At 59.1% G+C, this 17,251-nt stretch overlaps 1 protein-coding gene and 1 long non-coding RNA gene across 3 annotated transcripts; one reads left to right on the top strand and one right to left on the bottom strand.

The window, feature by feature from the left end:
• Nucleotides 1-283: 283 nt before the first annotated feature.
• Nucleotides 284-2,185, bottom strand: JUND (JunD proto-oncogene, AP-1 transcription factor subunit). The gene has a single exon (XM_043587050.1). The coding sequence runs from the start codon at nucleotides 2,031-2,033 to the stop codon at nucleotides 990-992; it is 1,044 nt and encodes a 347-aa protein (XP_043442985.1). The 5' UTR covers nucleotides 2,034-2,185; the 3' UTR covers nucleotides 284-989.
• A 285-nt stretch (nucleotides 2,186-2,470) lies between these two features.
• On the top strand, nucleotides 2,471-7,229 carry LOC122487101. 2 transcript variants are annotated; one of them, XR_006298306.1, is made up of 3 exons: nucleotides 4,540-6,130; nucleotides 6,468-6,838; nucleotides 6,964-7,229. It is a non-coding gene; the product is annotated as an uncharacterized LOC122487101 (long non-coding RNA). The 2 variants fall into 2 exon arrangements; XR_006298305.1 differs by lacking the exon at nucleotides 6,964-7,229 and having other exon boundaries at nucleotides 2,471-6,130; nucleotides 6,468-6,933.
• Nucleotides 7,230-17,251: the final 10,022 nt, after the last annotated feature.

A 17,251-nucleotide genomic window follows, 5' to 3' on the forward strand; every position in this document is an offset into this window, starting at 1 on the left:
CCCCCAAGGAGACAACCGTGGGCCCATTAGTTCCAAAAGCTTGTTGGAGATCCCAGTGTCCCCCACCTAACCTGGACATGAGTCGGCCCCAAGCCTAGGCGCGCCTAGATGGCGCTCGCTGCGCGCCAGATGTGCAAGGCCCCGCCCGGACGCCGGCTCTCCTCCGAAGTAGGGGCGGAGGGAGGAGGGGAAGGAGGCAAGGAGGGGGAAGGGGAGCGTGCGGGCCAGGCCCAGCCCAGCCCGACAGGCCCCGGCGGGGGAAGAAGGAGGCAGAGAGCCGAGCTGGCGTAACGAGACTTTACTGAAAACAGAAAACCGGGCGAACCAAGGATTACAAACCGGAATGTGGACTCGTAGCAAAACAAAACAACAGAACAAAAAGGGCGGGAGGAGGGGTGTCGGAAAGACGGAAGGGGGGGGGGAGCAAGAGCGAGGAAAGGGAAGGGAGTTTTTTTTTTTTTCTTCTTCCCATTTCTTTAAAAAACCAACACAAGAAAAAACACACACACACAACCAACGTTTGTTCCCGAGTAGAAACATAAATAGGGCAGAATCGAACACTCTGTTCTTCTCTCTTCCAAAGGCAAAAAAAAAAAAAAAAAAGTAAGAGGAAAGGCAGGGCTTGAGGCTGCGCCCCCTCGGAGCCCCCTTCGGCAGCGGTGTGTACAACGGGGCGGCCGGGGCGCGCGGGTTTGTGCAACACTGGGTGGCCGCGCTCGGGGAACAGAGGCAGCGCGAGGGCGGGGGGGGTCATGCGCTTGCCCCCCGGGAGTAGGGGGTCCAGCTTGTCGAGTCTGAGGCGCCCTCTCCGAGTCCTGGGCACCCTCGGGGGGTCCTCAGGGACCGCGCCCTCTCGGAATCCTGGCACCCTCGGGGTGGGGGGGTGTCCCCGGGGCCGCGCCCTCTCGGAGTCCGGGGCGCCCACGCCCCCCCCCCACGCAAGCCCGCCTCCCGGGGAGGGGGGCCGCGCATGCGCCCCGCGCGCGGGCTCAGTACGCGGACACCTGGTGCTGGGGCAGCAGCTGGCAGCCGCTGTTGACGTGGCTGAGGACCTTCTGCTTGAGCTGCGCCACCTGCTCGCGCAGCAGGCTCGCCGTGGACGCCAGCTCCGTGTTCTGGCTCTTGAGCGTCTTGACTTTCTCCTCGAGGCGCGAGATGCGCTCCAGCTTGCGCTTGCGGCACTTAGAGGCAGCGATGCGGTTGCGCAGCCGCTTGCGCTCCGCCTTAATGCGCTCCTGCGTGTCCATGTCGATGGGCGACAACGGCGGGCTCTCGCCGAAGCTTGGCACGTCGGGCACCGTCTGCGGCTCATCCTTGAGCGCCGTCAGGCGGGGCGGCCCCAGCGCGCCTGGGGGCGGCGGCGGAGGGAAGGGCACAGGCTCGGCGGCGAAGGCGACTGTCGCAGCACCCCCTGAACCTCCGGTGCCGCCCGCATAGCTGCTCAGGTTCGCGTAGACGGGCGCCTCGGGCGTGGCTGCCGCCGGGGCCAGTTCGCCAGGAGGCGCGGCGCCCGCAGCCGTGCCCGAGGGTCCTCCCGCGGCCGCGGCAGCGGAGGCCGCGCCCGCGCCCAGCTGGTTCTGCTTGTGCAAGTCCTCCAGGGCCTTGACGAAGCCCTCAGCAAACTCCTGCTCCTCGCTGGCCGCCACCTTGGGGTAGAGGAACTGAGTGCTCGTCGGTGTGGTGGTGACCAGCCCGTTGGACTGGATGATTAGGCGCTCGAGCTCCGGCGAGGCGAGCTTGAGCAGCCCCAGGTCGGGCGAGGCAAGCAGGCCGTCGGGGGGCGCCGCGCCTGGGGCGCCGTCGGTGCGCAGGGGGGCCGGGGGCGGCGCGGCGGCCGGCTTGAGCGCCGCCGCCACCTGCTCGCTCAGGCTCAGCGTCAGCGCGTCTTTCTTCATCATGCTGCCAGTCGCCGCCGTCGGGGGCGCCCCGGGGAACAGGCGACCCGGGGACGCGAAGCTACCACCGCCACCACTGCTACTGACGCCGCCGCCCAGGCCGCTCAGCGCCTCATCGCCGTAGAAGGGTGTTTCCATCCTCCGCCTCCCCCGCCGCGCCGGCCCGGGGGGGGGGGAGTGGCCGCGGCCGCCCGGGGGGCCTGCGCCCCCCCGTCCGCTCGGCCCTACGCCCGCCCCGGCCGAGGCCGCTGCGCCCGGCCCTCCGCTGGCGGCGGCTCCTACGCCGCGCAGTTCGCGCGCCCTCTTATAGCCTCGGCCCAGCGCGATGAGCTCACTGCCCCCGCTCGCCATTGGGCGTGGGTGACGTCGCTCATTTGCATGGTGGGGTGGGGCCAAGTCATTGACGCCCCCCTAGCTGCCGTTGCCCCGGTGACGCGCGGTAAACCGCACAACAGCGCGCTGCCTTGTGGGTTGACGTCATGGGGGCGGACCCCGAGCCCGGACCCGGTTACCCCGCCCCGGGAGCACAGTGTACAACCAATGCCCCCAGCGCTGCCTCCCGCCAAGGCACGTCCCGGGTGGCGTGATGAGCCCGGCCACCAGCCGCCTACCCGCCCCAAGGCCCCGCCCCGCATCCGCGCGTGCGGCCCCGGCGGGGAGGGGGAGGGGGAGGGGGCGGGGGCGGGAGCGGGGGCGGTGCCGGCCTCCGGGGACCGGTCGGGGGGATGGGGCCCGGATGGATAAATAACTCCCTGGCGCCCTCCGCTCCACTACGCCTACAAGTGCCTTCCTTACCGCTCCTCTATTCTGGCTCTGTACGGGCTGGGGGCAGAAGGCCTTAGGGAGCTGTACCCGGTGGCTTCCTGGGCGTGTTGGCCAGATCTGCCTGTTTCACCCCCACCCCAAATCTCCAGTGATGTGTTTGCCCCAGAAAGACGAGGGAAGGGAGAGGAGAACTGTTGGAAGCTGCTGAAAGCGCTTTCTTTGATCTTGATACTTTTCACTGAGGAGTCTAAAAGTACGGAGTCCAACTTCCTGACTTTACAGACTGAGAAACTGGGGCTTACTAAATTGTGACCAGGCCTGATCTCTTATTCACCTGGTAGAACCCGGGCCTCCTGGGCCTCCTGCTCCTGGGCAGCCGCCTACAATTTTACCCTGCATCTGCCAGGGCCTGCTGTGGGTCCCGAGGTGAGGGTGATGGACTATAGCCCCTCCCCCCTCGCCCCGTTTCCTCAGCGGCTCTCCCTTCCGGAATGTTAAGGCAGGAGCCCATCTGGTCATTGTTACCTGCTTATTATTATTTTGTTATTGTCAGTGCTCAACAGGCCTCCTGAAAGACTGGCTGGGGATGGAATATGAGGGTGTGGGGAGAGGGCAACCTCTCCAACACTCCCTAGGGATTGTTGGGACATCTAGGTCTGGCTGACAGCTCCTGCACACAACCCCTCAGGTAGACTGTGAAGGCTCCAAGGACCCTTCTTCCACGGACTCCCTCTGACCTTTCACTTTCACCTTCTCTGAGCCTTGGCCTCTCAGCTCGTAGCTGCCTCAGGGCCTTTGCATGTACTATGCCCTTTGCCCGTGCTCCCTTCCCCACTGCAAATCCTAATGTCCTCAGAGAGGCCACTCCCACTCACTGTATTTCCATTATATCCTTGGAAGCATTCAGAATGACAGGATGGACCATAAATTTCCGGAGGGCAAGGACCTTTATCTATCCCGAACCTGCTGGTCACCAACATCCAACACAGCACCTGGCTCAGTGTTGAAGGAGAATGCTGCCTGGCCCAGTTGCTGTGGCAGTCTCTGGCCTCAGTTTGTCTGACTCACCTGTGGGCATGAACATTCCCAGTCCCCAACCCTCGTCTCCTACCTCCCTACCTCATCTGGCCCTGCCCCTGATTGGGCTCTGGAGCAAGAAGGCCATGAAGGAAACTGTCACCAGGAGCAGGAGGCCTGCCCTGGTGGGCAGTGGCCCAGGGGTGTGAGTGTGTCTACATCCACACAAATGTCTGTTTGTGCCTGTGTTGCGTTCGTGTATGGGTCAGTGTACTCAGGTGTGTTCACACACAAGGGCAGGTGTCTATGTGCCAGTGTGGGTTCATGCACGTAGATCTGTGTGCCTGTATGTATACACATATATGTATACTTGTGTATACGTATGTGTCCATTTGTGTGTTTCTAGGCACGTAGGTCTCTGTGCCCTCCAGACCTGTCCTCTCAGGTCCCAGCCTGGGCAAAGGGACCCTTGATGAGAGGGGATCCTGTCCCCAGCCTGTTGCTAGCCTTGCCCTGGGACCCTGCTCTGGGCCTGTGCAATGGGGCTAGATTGGAGGAGATGGGGCCATGCTTCTCTCCAAGGCAGGACATGAGTGGGTGGCCTAGATAGCCTCCACCCTGACCTTGGGCCTTGACCTTAATAAGTGGGTGAATGGTCTGGTGAAATATGGGCAGAACCTACCTGAGCTGAAAAACTGACCAGCAAACAGGCCTTGGGAAATGGAGGCACAGGGAACCCAAGGCAATTCACCTCTCTGAGTCTCAGTTTCCTCCTCATGAAAATGGAGTGAATAATCTCACCTCCCTCGTAGAGTATTGTGATTTTTGTTTCTTTTTTCTTTTTTTTTTATTCAGTAAACTCTACCCCCTTCATGGGGCTAGAACTCACGACCCTGAGATCAAGAGTCCACATGCTCTACTGACTGAGCCAACCAGGTGCCTCAAAAAATATTGTGGTTTTTATTGGATTTAAAGGAATAGAGCTCATAAGTGCTTTCTATAATTGTTTTATGTTATTATTATAAGGCTAGCCTTAACTGTGTATGGTTGTTTGGTCTGGAGCTCCTTCAGCCAGAAGTGCCCTTCTATCCAACAGGCAAATTGCTACTCCTGCTTCAAAACCCACTGTCTCCTCCTCCAAGAAGTCTTCCCTATCCACACCCTCAAGGAGTCCCCTAAGCCACCCCCCACCCCCCACCGTCTGGCTGAGCCCGTCCACCATCTGTATTGGGCTCTGTCTGCCCCAGATGGGGCAGGGGAGAGTCCTGTAAGCTCGGCAGGCAGGACCTGTCTTGGCCTCTAGGTATGGGGAGCTGCCCTGGGCAGACTCTGCCAGCCCCACTTTTCAAGGAGTTGAAAAACTGGCTCCTTCAGTCTCCTCTGCTGTGCACCTGCTGTTCCCTCTGACCCAACACCTTTTCCTACCCTCTCCTTTCTCCTAGCCAGAAAGCCCTCTGGGACACCCTAATGCTGCTCTTCCATTGGGACCAATCCTATCCCCACCTCATCAGGCAGTTCAATAGGAAGCCTGAATCCATCAACCAGCCATATACAGTGAACTAGGGGTAACTCCTATTCTCCTCTCATTCATTCGACAGATACTGACCGAGCACCTACTGTGAGCCAAGCGATGGGGACACACACGAGTGACACAAACACCCTCACCCGGCACCCGGTCTGAAAGAGGAACCTGTCAAACACGGCTTCAAGGAGGCTGAAGGGTGCCCCCTCCATGGACGGGGGTATGTTTTAGAGTTGGGTGATCTGGGAGGGGCACCCTGGGAGGTGATGCTGAACGAAGGAGAAGCTGGAGCAAATCTTGAGCTAATTTGAAGGCCCAACATCCCAGACTGTGGGAACAGCAAAAGCAAATGCCCTGGGGCAGAAACCAGCTGGCCACATTGATGGAGAGAGGCAGGTGGTGCTGGATTGGGTGAGCCAGGGGAAGCCAGAGGGAGAGAAGGAAAGCAAGGGTGCCGGACTTCTACAGAACCCGGTGGTGTTTGTCCCAAGAGTAGTGGAAGTGGCTGTAAAAAATGGGATTGAGGGAGAAGTCGGTAACAGGGCTCAGCCTGGACTCTGCATTTTCGCCCTTCCTCTCCCAGCCCCTCCAGGAGTCTCAGGACATTATCTCACTTCCCAGATCAGCGTCCAGGGAGGGTGCGGGACCCACCCGGTCGAAAGAATCCCCAACCCCTACCCCCACCCACCCATCCCCGTTTGGAACGGAAGCTGAAACTAACCCCCACCCCTCTCCCAGCCACGGCTCTAATCTCTGCCGCTCTGGCGCCTCTTTCTCGAGAGCGAAGGGTTTACCCTTCTTGTTTAAAGCGACCTGCAACTCGGTTTAATGTTTGGTCTTTACTTGAAGACCCAGAGAACTAAAATCTACTCGATGAAACGGAAAGCCCCAAAGAAAGAGAAAGAAGGAGTTAATCAGGAAGCAGAAAGGGGTGAGGCGGAGGGGACCTCTCCATGGGGAGGTACGCGGGGAAGGTCCCGCGGCGCTCGGGACACCGCGGGGCTGGGTAGAGTTTATGGGGAACGTCCTCCGACACTTAGGACCCACCGGCTGGTGGGGGCGGGGCTTGCGATCGCAGTCCCCGGGTGACGGGACCCCGCTAGGGGGCCGGGGGAGGGGCGCCGGCCTTGGGCCGGGGGCGCGTCGGCCCCGGCGCATTCCTGAGGATCAGGTTACCGGCCAAGGCGGCGGCCCCTCCCCTCCCTTCCAGCCTGGCTTCCGCCCTCGCCAGGGGCAGGAACCACAGTCACCTCCCCCGTCCTGTGCAGGTGCTTGGCCAGTCGCAGGGAGGGGATCCACACCCTGTCCTCTGGGCCGGCACTGGCGCTCTCCAGTCTCACAAGACCATTTTACCGACGAGGAAACCGACGCGTCCTCAGCGCCTTTTCGCCACTGGTGGAACCAGACTGATAGAGCTTGCTTTACGACCCGTGGCCCAGTTGACTCCAACGAGGGTGCAGTGTCGACAGCCTCTCGTAGGCAGGCCGGGAAGAGCGGCTCAGTCTAAGTCCAGGGTTCATTGATTGTCCTGGGTGAGCCCAGAAGGGCGCCGGCTCAAGGAGAGAACCACGCCTCACAACACCTTCCCTGCTAGATTCCTGCGCTCATCCAGGGAACTCTGCTGTATACCCAGGCCCAGGTTAGGCCCTTTCACAGGCAGACTTTAAGAAACCAGAAGGTTTGGGGGTCAGAGGGTGGTGGGTCGGACTTCACTAAAGCAACTTCAGAAGCTGATTTGTTTGATTTTGTTTTTCTTTTGGCCAGCCTCAAGCACCATCAGCCTCAATCACCCCTTCCACCACCCACTCTTGAGCACCCACTGTGTGTCCCGGCTCTGTGTGCCGGGGGAGGGTTTTCCATCATCCCTCATCACCTCCTAAGCTGATCCTCGAATAGAAGACAGGACAGAACCACCATAATGAAGAAGTATGCTTTAGGCTGATGTCACTCTTTCTCCTTCAAGTCGACCCCTTTTTCTGTTTTTACTTGGGTAAATATATTTCAAAAGGGAAACTTCATGTCACCACCAAGAATGGAAAACCAGTTTCTCTTCCATAAATAGAAGGAAAGTGAAAGACGACGAAATGAGAGCAAAACCCAGGCATTCCCTCCTCAAGGACACTCGGGCCAGGCCCAGAGTGGGAATGTCCAAATATCCAGAAAGCACTAAAGGCAGAGAATCCCCAAGCCAAGCCAAGAAGAGTACAGGAGGGGCCACAAGGGTAGTTTTGTCCCCTAGGGGCCCAGCACACAGTAGATAGGCAGTGATGTGCTAAGCCTTGGCAGTGAGCACCTACTACGTGTGGGGGTTGCCTGCATCCACCAACAGCCTTCCAGTGTCTGTGAGTTACTGACCCGTTTCCAGGTACAAGTGAAGGTGATGGCAGGTAGCAGCCCTTTGGGGGTGGGACCCCACTGGGGCCTCTCTGGGGAGACTTCAGGTTGGCTCAGTTAAGTGGAAGCTTCCGCCTAAAGACTTTGGGGCTGTCCCCACCCACAGTCCTGTGGCCCCTGACGTCCTTCTGTGCTGAGTTATGGGCCCCTTCCCAGGCTGCCCAGGGACTGGGGAGGGAAGCAATGTGTGAATCAATGAATGAGTGCGAATAAGTAAATGAGTGAGCGAGTGGATGATGTAACGGATGGTTTGGTGAAGTAATGAATGGATGAATGAATTAACGAATGACCGGATGCACCCATGCTGCCGAGATGGGATACCCACTCCCCACGTTTTCCCGTGATACCTTCCCACCAGCACTGCAAGTAAGGCCACCTGTCCACATTTTTCAGATGGATAAACTGAGGCTCGGAGCAAACCATGGCTCCACATGTTGGAGGGCAGATTGGAATACAGGTGGCCTCGTTCACCCAGGCAGAGGGGCTGGAGCTCAGGGGGCCTGGCTGGGGCAGAGGAAAGTTGGAACTGGACCTCAAGCCTGCGGGGCCTAGAGGGCCGGCACCTGATCGTCGCCCAGTAAAGGAGCGGGGCCCCAGCGGAGGAGTACATTGAAGGGGGGCCAGGCCAGACGAAGGGAGAGAGCGGGGAAGCGGTGGGGGCGGGGCCGCCGGAGTGGGGAGGAGCAGGCAGTCTCAGTCGCTTAGGAAGGGGCCCCAAGGAAGGAGCAGGATTGGGGGGCGCCCCGACACGCGAGACACACAAACGCCAGCCCTGCGTCTCCCGAGGGTGGGGGGCACAACCCCCCCCCCATCGGAACCTGAGGCCGCCACCGTAAACTCCCTCGCCTGCCCGCCTCCCCCTTTCCTTCGCCACCGCCTCTCCTCTGGAGGAAGTGGTGAGGGTGCGGGGGAGGGCCCCCCATTCTCACTTCCCCTGAGGCAGGGCGGGGACTGCAGGTCAGGGTCCCCTCCCCCGCTGCGAGGATGGATGGGGGGGGGGGGTGCCCACAGGGGTGGGGGCGGGGAGCCGCAAGAGCTGGGGCTCGGCCAGCGCGGGGCGGCCCCTCGCTGGGTGACCTGAGCTCTCTGGGTTTGAATGGTTCTCATCTGAAAAATGGGGGGGAAGAAACTCAACCTTGGAACAATGGATTGCTGGGTGAGAGGCCCCGCCCCAGGCCCGGGGAGACCGAGCCGGACAAGGACACTCCCAGGCCCGGAGGGGTCAGGGCCGGGCCGGAGGGAGAGATGTCGCCGTAAACACGGACTTGGACCCGGGCGGGAGGCGCATTCCAGGCGGAGGGAAGGGCGCAAAGGCCTGGAGGCTGGTGGGGACCTCCCGCCTCGCCGGGCGGCTGGGCCTGCCCAGGACCTGCCCCTCGTCGGTCCCCCCAGCCCGGCCCCTCCTCTGGCGGGGGTGGAGGAGGGATCTGGAGGGCCTCCGCGCGGCCAGCCGACGCCGCACAGTTCACCCCGCGCCGCGGCCGGACCCAGTGGCGAGGGGGGCGGGTGGCGTCAGCGCCGACGTCAAGGCGAGGCGGAGCCGCGTAGACTCGGGCCCGGCGCCCGCGCCCCACGCAGAGCTGGAAGTCGTGGGTGTGGTGGTAGGCAGGGTTCGCCTTCCAGCTGTCCCCGACGTTGGGGACCGGAGGGGGAAACTGAGGCCCGGGGAGGCGCGTGGCCTAGCTGAGACTGAAGCTGGGCCCCAGGGCTCCAGGGCCCCGTCTCGCAGCCCCAGCCCTTCCTGTGTCCCACACCGTCACCCTCTCCCAGTCGTTCGCTCGCGCTGGCCCGCACCGCGACAGCCCCCAGGGTCACTCGGCTGCGGCGACGAACTGGGGTTTTGTGTGTTGTTTGCTTTCCGGCAGGTAGACAGGTCCCTACGAAACCGCCCAATGAAGCGTCACCGCAGACACGTGGGCCTCAGTTTCCTCAACCGGACAAAGGAGGAAAGCTGACATTTAACCGCGGGCTCACAGCTCCTGCCTTGGCGAAGGGCGGGGGAGACAATCTAGAGGCGAGAGAGACAAGTGGGGGGACACCAGCGAGGCCGAATTCGAATCCAGGGCTGGCTCCCGGTCCCCCTTTTGTCCTCTATACCTCCGCCCACTCTCGTCCCACTCCCTCGGTTTCTAACCCTCTCCCCTCTCCTCCCATCTCCCTCCCCTCCCCCCACAGGCCCCGCGCCGCTCCGAGCCCCGCCGGGCCGCTAATTAAATGCAGAACTGGGGGGAGGGGGCGGCTCGCTGTTAACCCCTTCCCGCCGGGCCCAGGAGGGCTTCCCTTGGCTGAGGAGGGGAAGCGGGAACGCTGCTCAGCCCCCCTCCGCTCCTGGCTTAAGGCCCCAGGACAAGCCCATTTGACGGACGGGTAAATCGAGGCTAAGGGGCCAGCCCCGAAGCTCTAGGCAAGACCCGATTATTAATCAGGGCCTCCAGATAGGAGGGCCAGGGCCTAGAAATAGCCGAGAGAAAAGGGAGATAGGGGGGAGAAAGGCAGAAGGAGGTGGAGGGAGAGAGAGCCGGGAGGGAGGGAGGAAAAGTCTGTTGGAGCCAGACAGAAACAGCCAGAGACCCAGAGAGAGTGAGACAAATGAGTTAAGAAGAGACACCAGCTGGAGAAGGCTAGAGGCAGCAGGAAGAGGAAGAGAGAAACACTCAAGTATTTTCTATGGGATTCTCCGTCCTTGGCTGGGGACTAGAACTAACTAGTGAGGGAGGGAAGGTGGCCCTCTAAATATCTACAAGGAAAACAGAGTAACTATCCCAGGCTGGCACGGTTGGGACTGGGGGGGGGGGGGGACGCAGTGGCCCTGAGAACCATCAGTATGTGTGGTGATAGGGGACTCCTAGGCCACCTCAGGAGCTGGAGGCCCACAGGGCAAGCGCCCCCTCACTGGCTCCTGGCCCTGGGCTGGCTTGCCCACCATTCGCTGACCTCTGACAGGGCCTTGTTGCCTGAACTGAGGGTCAACCCTGACCAGGGAGCTGTAGGTCACCTCACCTTCCCACCCTGTCCTTAGAGCTCTGGGTCAGGTAGACAGGACCCAGACACAACCATTCCACTGCCTGGGACCCCTGTCCCTCAGCACGATGACTACTGCCACTGTGGAGCTGGGTAAACGAGAGATTTGAGAGGGGCCCAACATTCTTGGGGTGCGAGCAACTGAAAAAATGGGTAATACGTCAAGCAGTGACAGGAGCTATGAAGAGCTCTCAGGGGGATGTGCAGAGGATCAGTGACATCTGTGGACCAAGGGGGCACCATGAGGGGGAGCGGGGAAGGCCGGACTCCTGAAAGCTGGAATAGCACAGGCAAAGGTCCTGAGGTAGGAATGCATGATGTGCTGGAGGAGAATCTAGAAGCAGGCCTAGAGTAGGGTGAGGAGAGGGGAAACAGGGACACCCAGGTCACCAGCAGTTCATTGGAGTTTCTGCCAGCCCAGGAGGAGCCTGTGACAACCCTCCCTGCCTCAGTCTCCCCACCAGTGCCCATGTTTCAGAGGATGCAGAGGAGTCTCGGGGGGAATAGGTGCTGCCCAGAGCCACAGGGACCTGTCTTCTGTCCTCCGCGGGTGCCACCCTGGCCTCCTCTCACCCTCTGTGGCTCCCTGCTCTGGCTTGTCTTCCTGTTCCCACCTAGCTCTGCCCCTCCTGTGGTCCAGCCTCCCAACACGTGCCCATAATGTTCCTTCACCTGCACTACCCGCCTCAGGAGACATTCCCTGGCCCCCTCCCAGGCAGAGCAAAGAGACCCTTCCTCGGCTGGGGCTGGCTCTCCAACCGCCCTCAGCCCTCTCACCCTTTGGCTACAAGCTCTGCAAGAAAGGAGGAGGATCAGGAGACTGGGTTAAGGGAAACAGGGGAAGGTGAACAGTGTGGTCCTTGAGCCTGCATAAAAATAGCTGCCCCCTCTGCGCCTGCCCCCTTCAAGGAGGCATGGCGGTGGCTGCAGTGATGGGGGATGTGCCAGGAGGAGCATCCGGCAGGGCCCACGTTGCCATGGCGACGCTGACTCAGAGGCAGAGGCAGGTAGCAGCATCTAGTACCCGCCAGCCCGCCCCTGGGCTCATGGCACCCTGCCCAACCCCCACCCTCCAGCCTCCACTCTGGGGGACCTCTTTTGAAGCTGAAGAAGGGTGGGTGAGACCCCAGCATGGCTGGATGAAGTTCTCCACTCACCCCTACCCAATCACCTGCTGGAAGGTAGGAGACGCTATTTTATCACACTAACCTGGGTACCACATCTTCCTCCTTCAGGACACTCATCTCCCCATCCATCTGTTTATATGTCCATCCATCCATCCATCCATCCACCCACCCACCCACCCACTCATCTGTCCATCCCTCTATTTACCCATCCACCCAATATTTATGGAGCCCCTACTGTGCGCCCACATTGTTCTCAGCACAGGGCAGTCATCCTCTCCTCCAGCATTCAAGGTATCAGAGAAGGATCTGGGCTGGGGCGATGCAGGTGACGATGATGAGGCCTCTGTGGCTTCTTGGGCCAAGGCCTTGGGAAGTTGAGGCCCCTTCTCTCCCTCCTGCTCCCAGTCTGTCTCCTCTACCACTATCTGTTTCAGACTCTATCTCCCCATCCCAGAGTACAGCCCAGACCCTTCCCCAATCCCACCCCCAGGCCCTCACCCCCAGACCATGTATCCCCTTTCCTCTCTTCCCCTCATTTATTCACTCCAGCCACATGAGCCTCTGTGTTTTTCCTCCAACACACCAGCTTATTCCCACCTCAGGGCCTTTGCACATGTTTTTCTCCCTGCCTGGAAAACCCTTAAGGTCTTTACCTGGCATTTATCTTGTTTATTTCTTGGCTTCCTTATTATCTGTCTCTACGCCCATCTCCAGAGTATAAAGACTTAAGAGAGAGTCTGGTTCCTTTGGTGTCCTGTCTGCCTGTCTCTGCCTTCATTTTGCCTGCTGTGAAATGGACAGATGGGAATGGTGTTCACAAGTAAGACTTTATAGAGGGGGTTGGGAGTAGGAACTAAGTCCTTAGAACTGTGCCTGGCACAGAGTAAGTGCTCAACTAACATTTCCTTAAAAATAGTCCGGGGGGGGGGGAGGGGCGGGGCGCCCTGGGTGGCTCAGTTGGTTAAGTTCCCTACTTCAGCTCAGGTCATGATCTCACACTCCGTGAGTTCGAGCCCTGCATCGGGCTCTGTGCTGACAGCTCAGAGCCTGGAGCCTGCTTCGAATTCTGTGTCTCCCTCTCTGTCTGCCCCTCCCCCACTCACGCTCTGTCTCTCTCTCTCTCTCTCTCTCTCAAAAATAAACATTAAAAATTTTTTAAAACATAGTCCAAATGTCCATGAGCTGCTGAAGGATAAACAATATATGATCCGGCTATACAATGGAATACGACTCAGCCATAAAAATGGAATGAAGCCCTGACACAGTTACATCGTGGATGAACTTTGAAAAACGTCGTGCTCAGTGAAAGAAGCCAGACACAAAGGCCACCTGTTGTATGATTTCATTTATATGAAATGTCCAGAGCAGGCAAATCCATAGACCCAGACAGCAGATTAGTGGTTGTTCAGGGTCTAGGGGAGAGGGAGTGGGAGGTGACTGGTAACCGGACAGGGTTTCTTTTTTCGGGTAATGAAAATGTTCGGGAACTAGAGAGAGGTGACGGTTTCACAACACCGTTTTAAATGCCACTGAATCGTTCGCTTTATTTTATTTTTTATTTTTCCTTACTTTTATTTTTAAGGGATTTTTATGCTCAGTGTGGGCCATGAACTTACAACCCCGAGATCATGAGTCGCGTGCTCCTCCAACCGAGCCAGCCAGGCGCCCCGAATCGTCCACTTTAAGATGGTTAATTTCAGGGTGCCTGGGTGGCTCCGTCGGTTGAGCGTCCGACTTTGGCTCAGGTCATGATCTCGCGGTTCGCGAGTTCAAGCCCCACATCAGGCTCATTGCTGTCAGCCTGGAGCCTGCTTGGGATTCCATGTCCCCCTCTCTTTGCCCCTCCCCCGCTTGGTCTCTGTCTCTGTCTCGCTCTCTCAATAATAAATAAGCATTAAATATAAAATAAAATGGTTAATTTTGTGTGAGTGAATCTTACATCAGTAATAATTTGTAAACGAACATTGGGTGATAACTAAGGAAATCTGAATAAAGTGTGTACTTCAGTTAATAATGATCAGCTTACTGCAACTTCAAGATGCCCAGCATGCTCTTGCCCTTGAGCCTTCACACCTGCTGTTCCATCTAGCTGGAGGCCTCGGGGAACCTAGGAGCTGGATCAGACTCTGGGGTCTGAGCTGCAGTCTAACCATTTGCCGTCCCCCTGCCCCCTCCCCCCCCCTCCTCCAATCACTGGAAAGGTCAGAGTGCTTGGTGGATAGGGATGATGTTGAGGACATTCCCCTGCCTTTGGAGGGTCAGGCTGCACTCTCCGGGGTGGGGGGGAGGGAGAAGGACCTCCAAGCTAGTGGGGTCCCGCAGCAAGTGGGCAGCAGAGGCAATGGATTCCATCCAGCTGGGGAGCCCTCTCCTGTTTCCAGCTGTCTCATGAACACAAACAGCAAGAACCATTTTTTGAATTTTTAAGGAAAGTTGCTGAGTAATGAAGATCTCCCTGGACAGCACTGCTGTGCCCCCAGGCTCCCTCTCCAGGAACTGAGTCTTCTGGGGTTTGTGGAAAAGACAGCCTTTCCAGAAGCTTCTGAGGAAACCATGTCGAGGCTCTCCATGGCGACAGGGAGAGTGGGAGGGAGGGAGGGAGGCCACCTCACCATCATCCACACGCACTTGGGCATTTAGGGACATCCCCGAGCCCTGCTTGCCAGGGATACTCAACATGCCAGAGGGGCACAGTGTGGAGGGACAGGCCCTGGCGGGGGGGGGGCTACAGGGAGGGTTTTCAAAGGAACAGAGAAGGGAATGAGGGAGGGGAAGACGCAGGAGGACACACTGAGTATTTTTAGGCACTGAATGCAGCCCTGAAATATTTCCACGGCCACTCCCCGAGGGTGAGCAGGGTGACTATTTCGGTGCCTGGTTCCAGTGGAGGCGGGACGGACAAGGGTGAGTCACCGCTGGGTGGCTGGACCCAGACTGGGAGGGGGCTCTTAGGGCAGGACCGGGGGCCTTCCAGGTGACCACTCACCAGCCTGGGCCAGGCAATCAGTGCTGGCCTCCGGGGCGAGGAGGACGGTGGCCTAGCCAAGCCAAGCATGTGGCACCATCACCAGGGTCCCCCCAGTGAGCTGCTCGCGCTGAGCCCAAGGCTTATAGAGACGGAGAGGGTCCCAGGAGGAGTCTCCGACACTCTACAGGTGATCGGTGAAGAGTGAAGCTCCCCTCTGAGCCGCATGCAAGTCTGTATGGAGCGCTTGCTGTATACCAAGCCTCCTTCCCGTTGTAATCGTCCCGACAACCCCTGTGAGGTAGAGGCCACTGTGATCCCCTGTGACCAGTAAGGAAGTGGAGGCGCAGTGGGGTAACCCTTGCCAAACATTTGGGGTATCTCGAACCCAGTCCATCAGTGGAGGCTACAGTCAGGGGAATAAGTTTTAAAGCAGGTGCCAACCTCACCCGCCCCCACCCCAAACGACTCCTGTCTCCTGATTCCATACCTGACACAGCTAAACTAGGAGAAGGTAAACGGATCCTCCAAGTTCCAGGAGGCAACAGAAGGAGGAGCTTGGAGGAGCCTCTGGAGCTGTGTGACCTGGGGGCAGGTGGCTCACCCTCTCTGTGCCTGAGTGTGGGAGCTACCTGGCACACACTGGATTGTTTTTAGGATCACGGCTTGGGTCTGATGACTCCTTTTTTTTTTTTTTAATGCTTTTTCAAAAAAAAATTTTATTAGAGAGAGAGGGAGAGAGCACACACATAAGCACATGCGCTGGGGGTGGGGGTGGGGGCGGGTAGGGAGGGACAGAGAATCCCAAGCAGGCTCTGCACTGTCAGCACAGAGCCTGACGAGGGGCTCGAACTCAAAAACCATGAGAGATCATGACCTGACCTGAAATCAAGAGTTGGGCATTTAACCAGCCGAGCCACCCAGGCGCCCGGGGTCTGATAACTCCTGACCTCATCTCTGCCCGGCCGTGACAAGCCACATAAGCTTGGGGGGCTTTTCACTTGTGGTTCCCTCCACCTGTTCCCTCCTCTCTTCCCGTGGACAGTGGCTTCTTGACCTTCGGGAGTGGATTTGAACATGCCTCCCTCGGTGAGGCCACCCCTTCCTCTCTGGAAATCTTCAATCCCAGCATCCTGGCGTTCCTAAGGAAAGACGAACCCTTCTGCCTGGGCCCTCATGGCACGCCTGCCCCCTCTTTTTTTTTTTTTTTAACATTTTATTTATTTTTGAGACAGGGAGACACAGAGCATGAACGGGGGAGGGTCAGAGAGAGAGAGAGACACAGACCGAAATAGGCTCCAGGCTCTGAGCTGTCAGCACAGAGCCCGACGCGGGGCTCAAACTCATGGACCGTGAGATCATGACCTGAGCCGAAGTCGGACACTTAACCGACTGAGCCACCCAGGCGCCCCCCCCGCCCCCTCTTTTACCACGTCTGTGACCTCTACTGTGGGCCGAGCCCCCAGCACCAACCTCCTCCTAGTCTCCTGACTTCCGCTCTTGTCTCGGTCTGTTCCAGAACCCTCTGTGCCTCCCATCTTGCTCAGGGCCTGCACCTGCCCCACTTCCTACCCACTCACTTTGTTCTTGTCACCACTCTGTGCAGGGCCTTTGCACTGGCACAGGCCTTTCCCCTTGTCTGAAATGCTCTTCCCCTCGATGGCTCGCTCCCTTGGCTTCCTCCTTTTCTTGAATGTCACCCTCTGGCCTGCCCTGACCACCTTTCTCCCACTCCTGCTTTCTTTTTCTCCACGCTGATGCATTCGGCTTGTTTGTTGCTCGCTCACTCTGTGGAAGGTAAGGGCCACCGGGCCAGGGCTCTTTGCCTCATTCATGCTGAGTGTCCAGCAACCGGGACGGGGTGGTGGCCCCAGTTCCTCCGCCTCCAGGCCAGCCCCCTGCTCCACTGAGGCGGGCAGCTTCTCCCAGAGGTCCTGTGAGCGGACATCAGCCCCACTCCTATACCCCTTACTGGCCGGGTGTCCTCAGAGGGACAGTGGAAGACAGCAGGGCACTCACTGAGCCACTGGACACACACACACTGCTGATACCAGGACAGGCTGGGGGCCCTAGGGTCCAGATGGATGGGTGGGGAGGACACTTGTCATCACGCTCCCGTGGACACGGCGGGCACAGGGAAGGGCTTCCCCGCGGAGCTGCTCTTGAAGCAGCAGGTGAGGCCCCACCGAGAAGGTGTTGGGGGGGGGTGTGTGCAGACAGGGGTGGCGCAGGAAGCAAGAGAGATGCCCCCCCTTCCCCCCGCCTGCTGCCGTCTTGTGGGACGGATGCTTCAGGTTGCTGGCCGCATCCGTGTCCCCCAGATGGACTCTTGGCCCCAAGTCAGGCAAGCAGGGGCCAGGGCCTCAAGGCTGGCCCTGCAGGGCTTGGGCTCCAGGCTGAGTCACACCTCCGCTCAGATGGGAACTGGAGCAAACGCCAGGGGTAGGAGGTCCTTGGTTCTTGGGAACCGGGAACAACCTACGTTGAAGGCGTCTTACTTGCCCCGAGTCACGCACCGGTCAGCTGACGAGGGCTCAGGTCCCAG

Source organism: Prionailurus bengalensis, chromosome A2 (assembly GCF_016509475.1).
Source record: "Prionailurus bengalensis isolate Pbe53 chromosome A2, Fcat_Pben_1.1_paternal_pri, whole genome shotgun sequence".
NCBI lineage: Eukaryota > Metazoa > Chordata > Mammalia > Carnivora > Felidae > Prionailurus > Prionailurus bengalensis.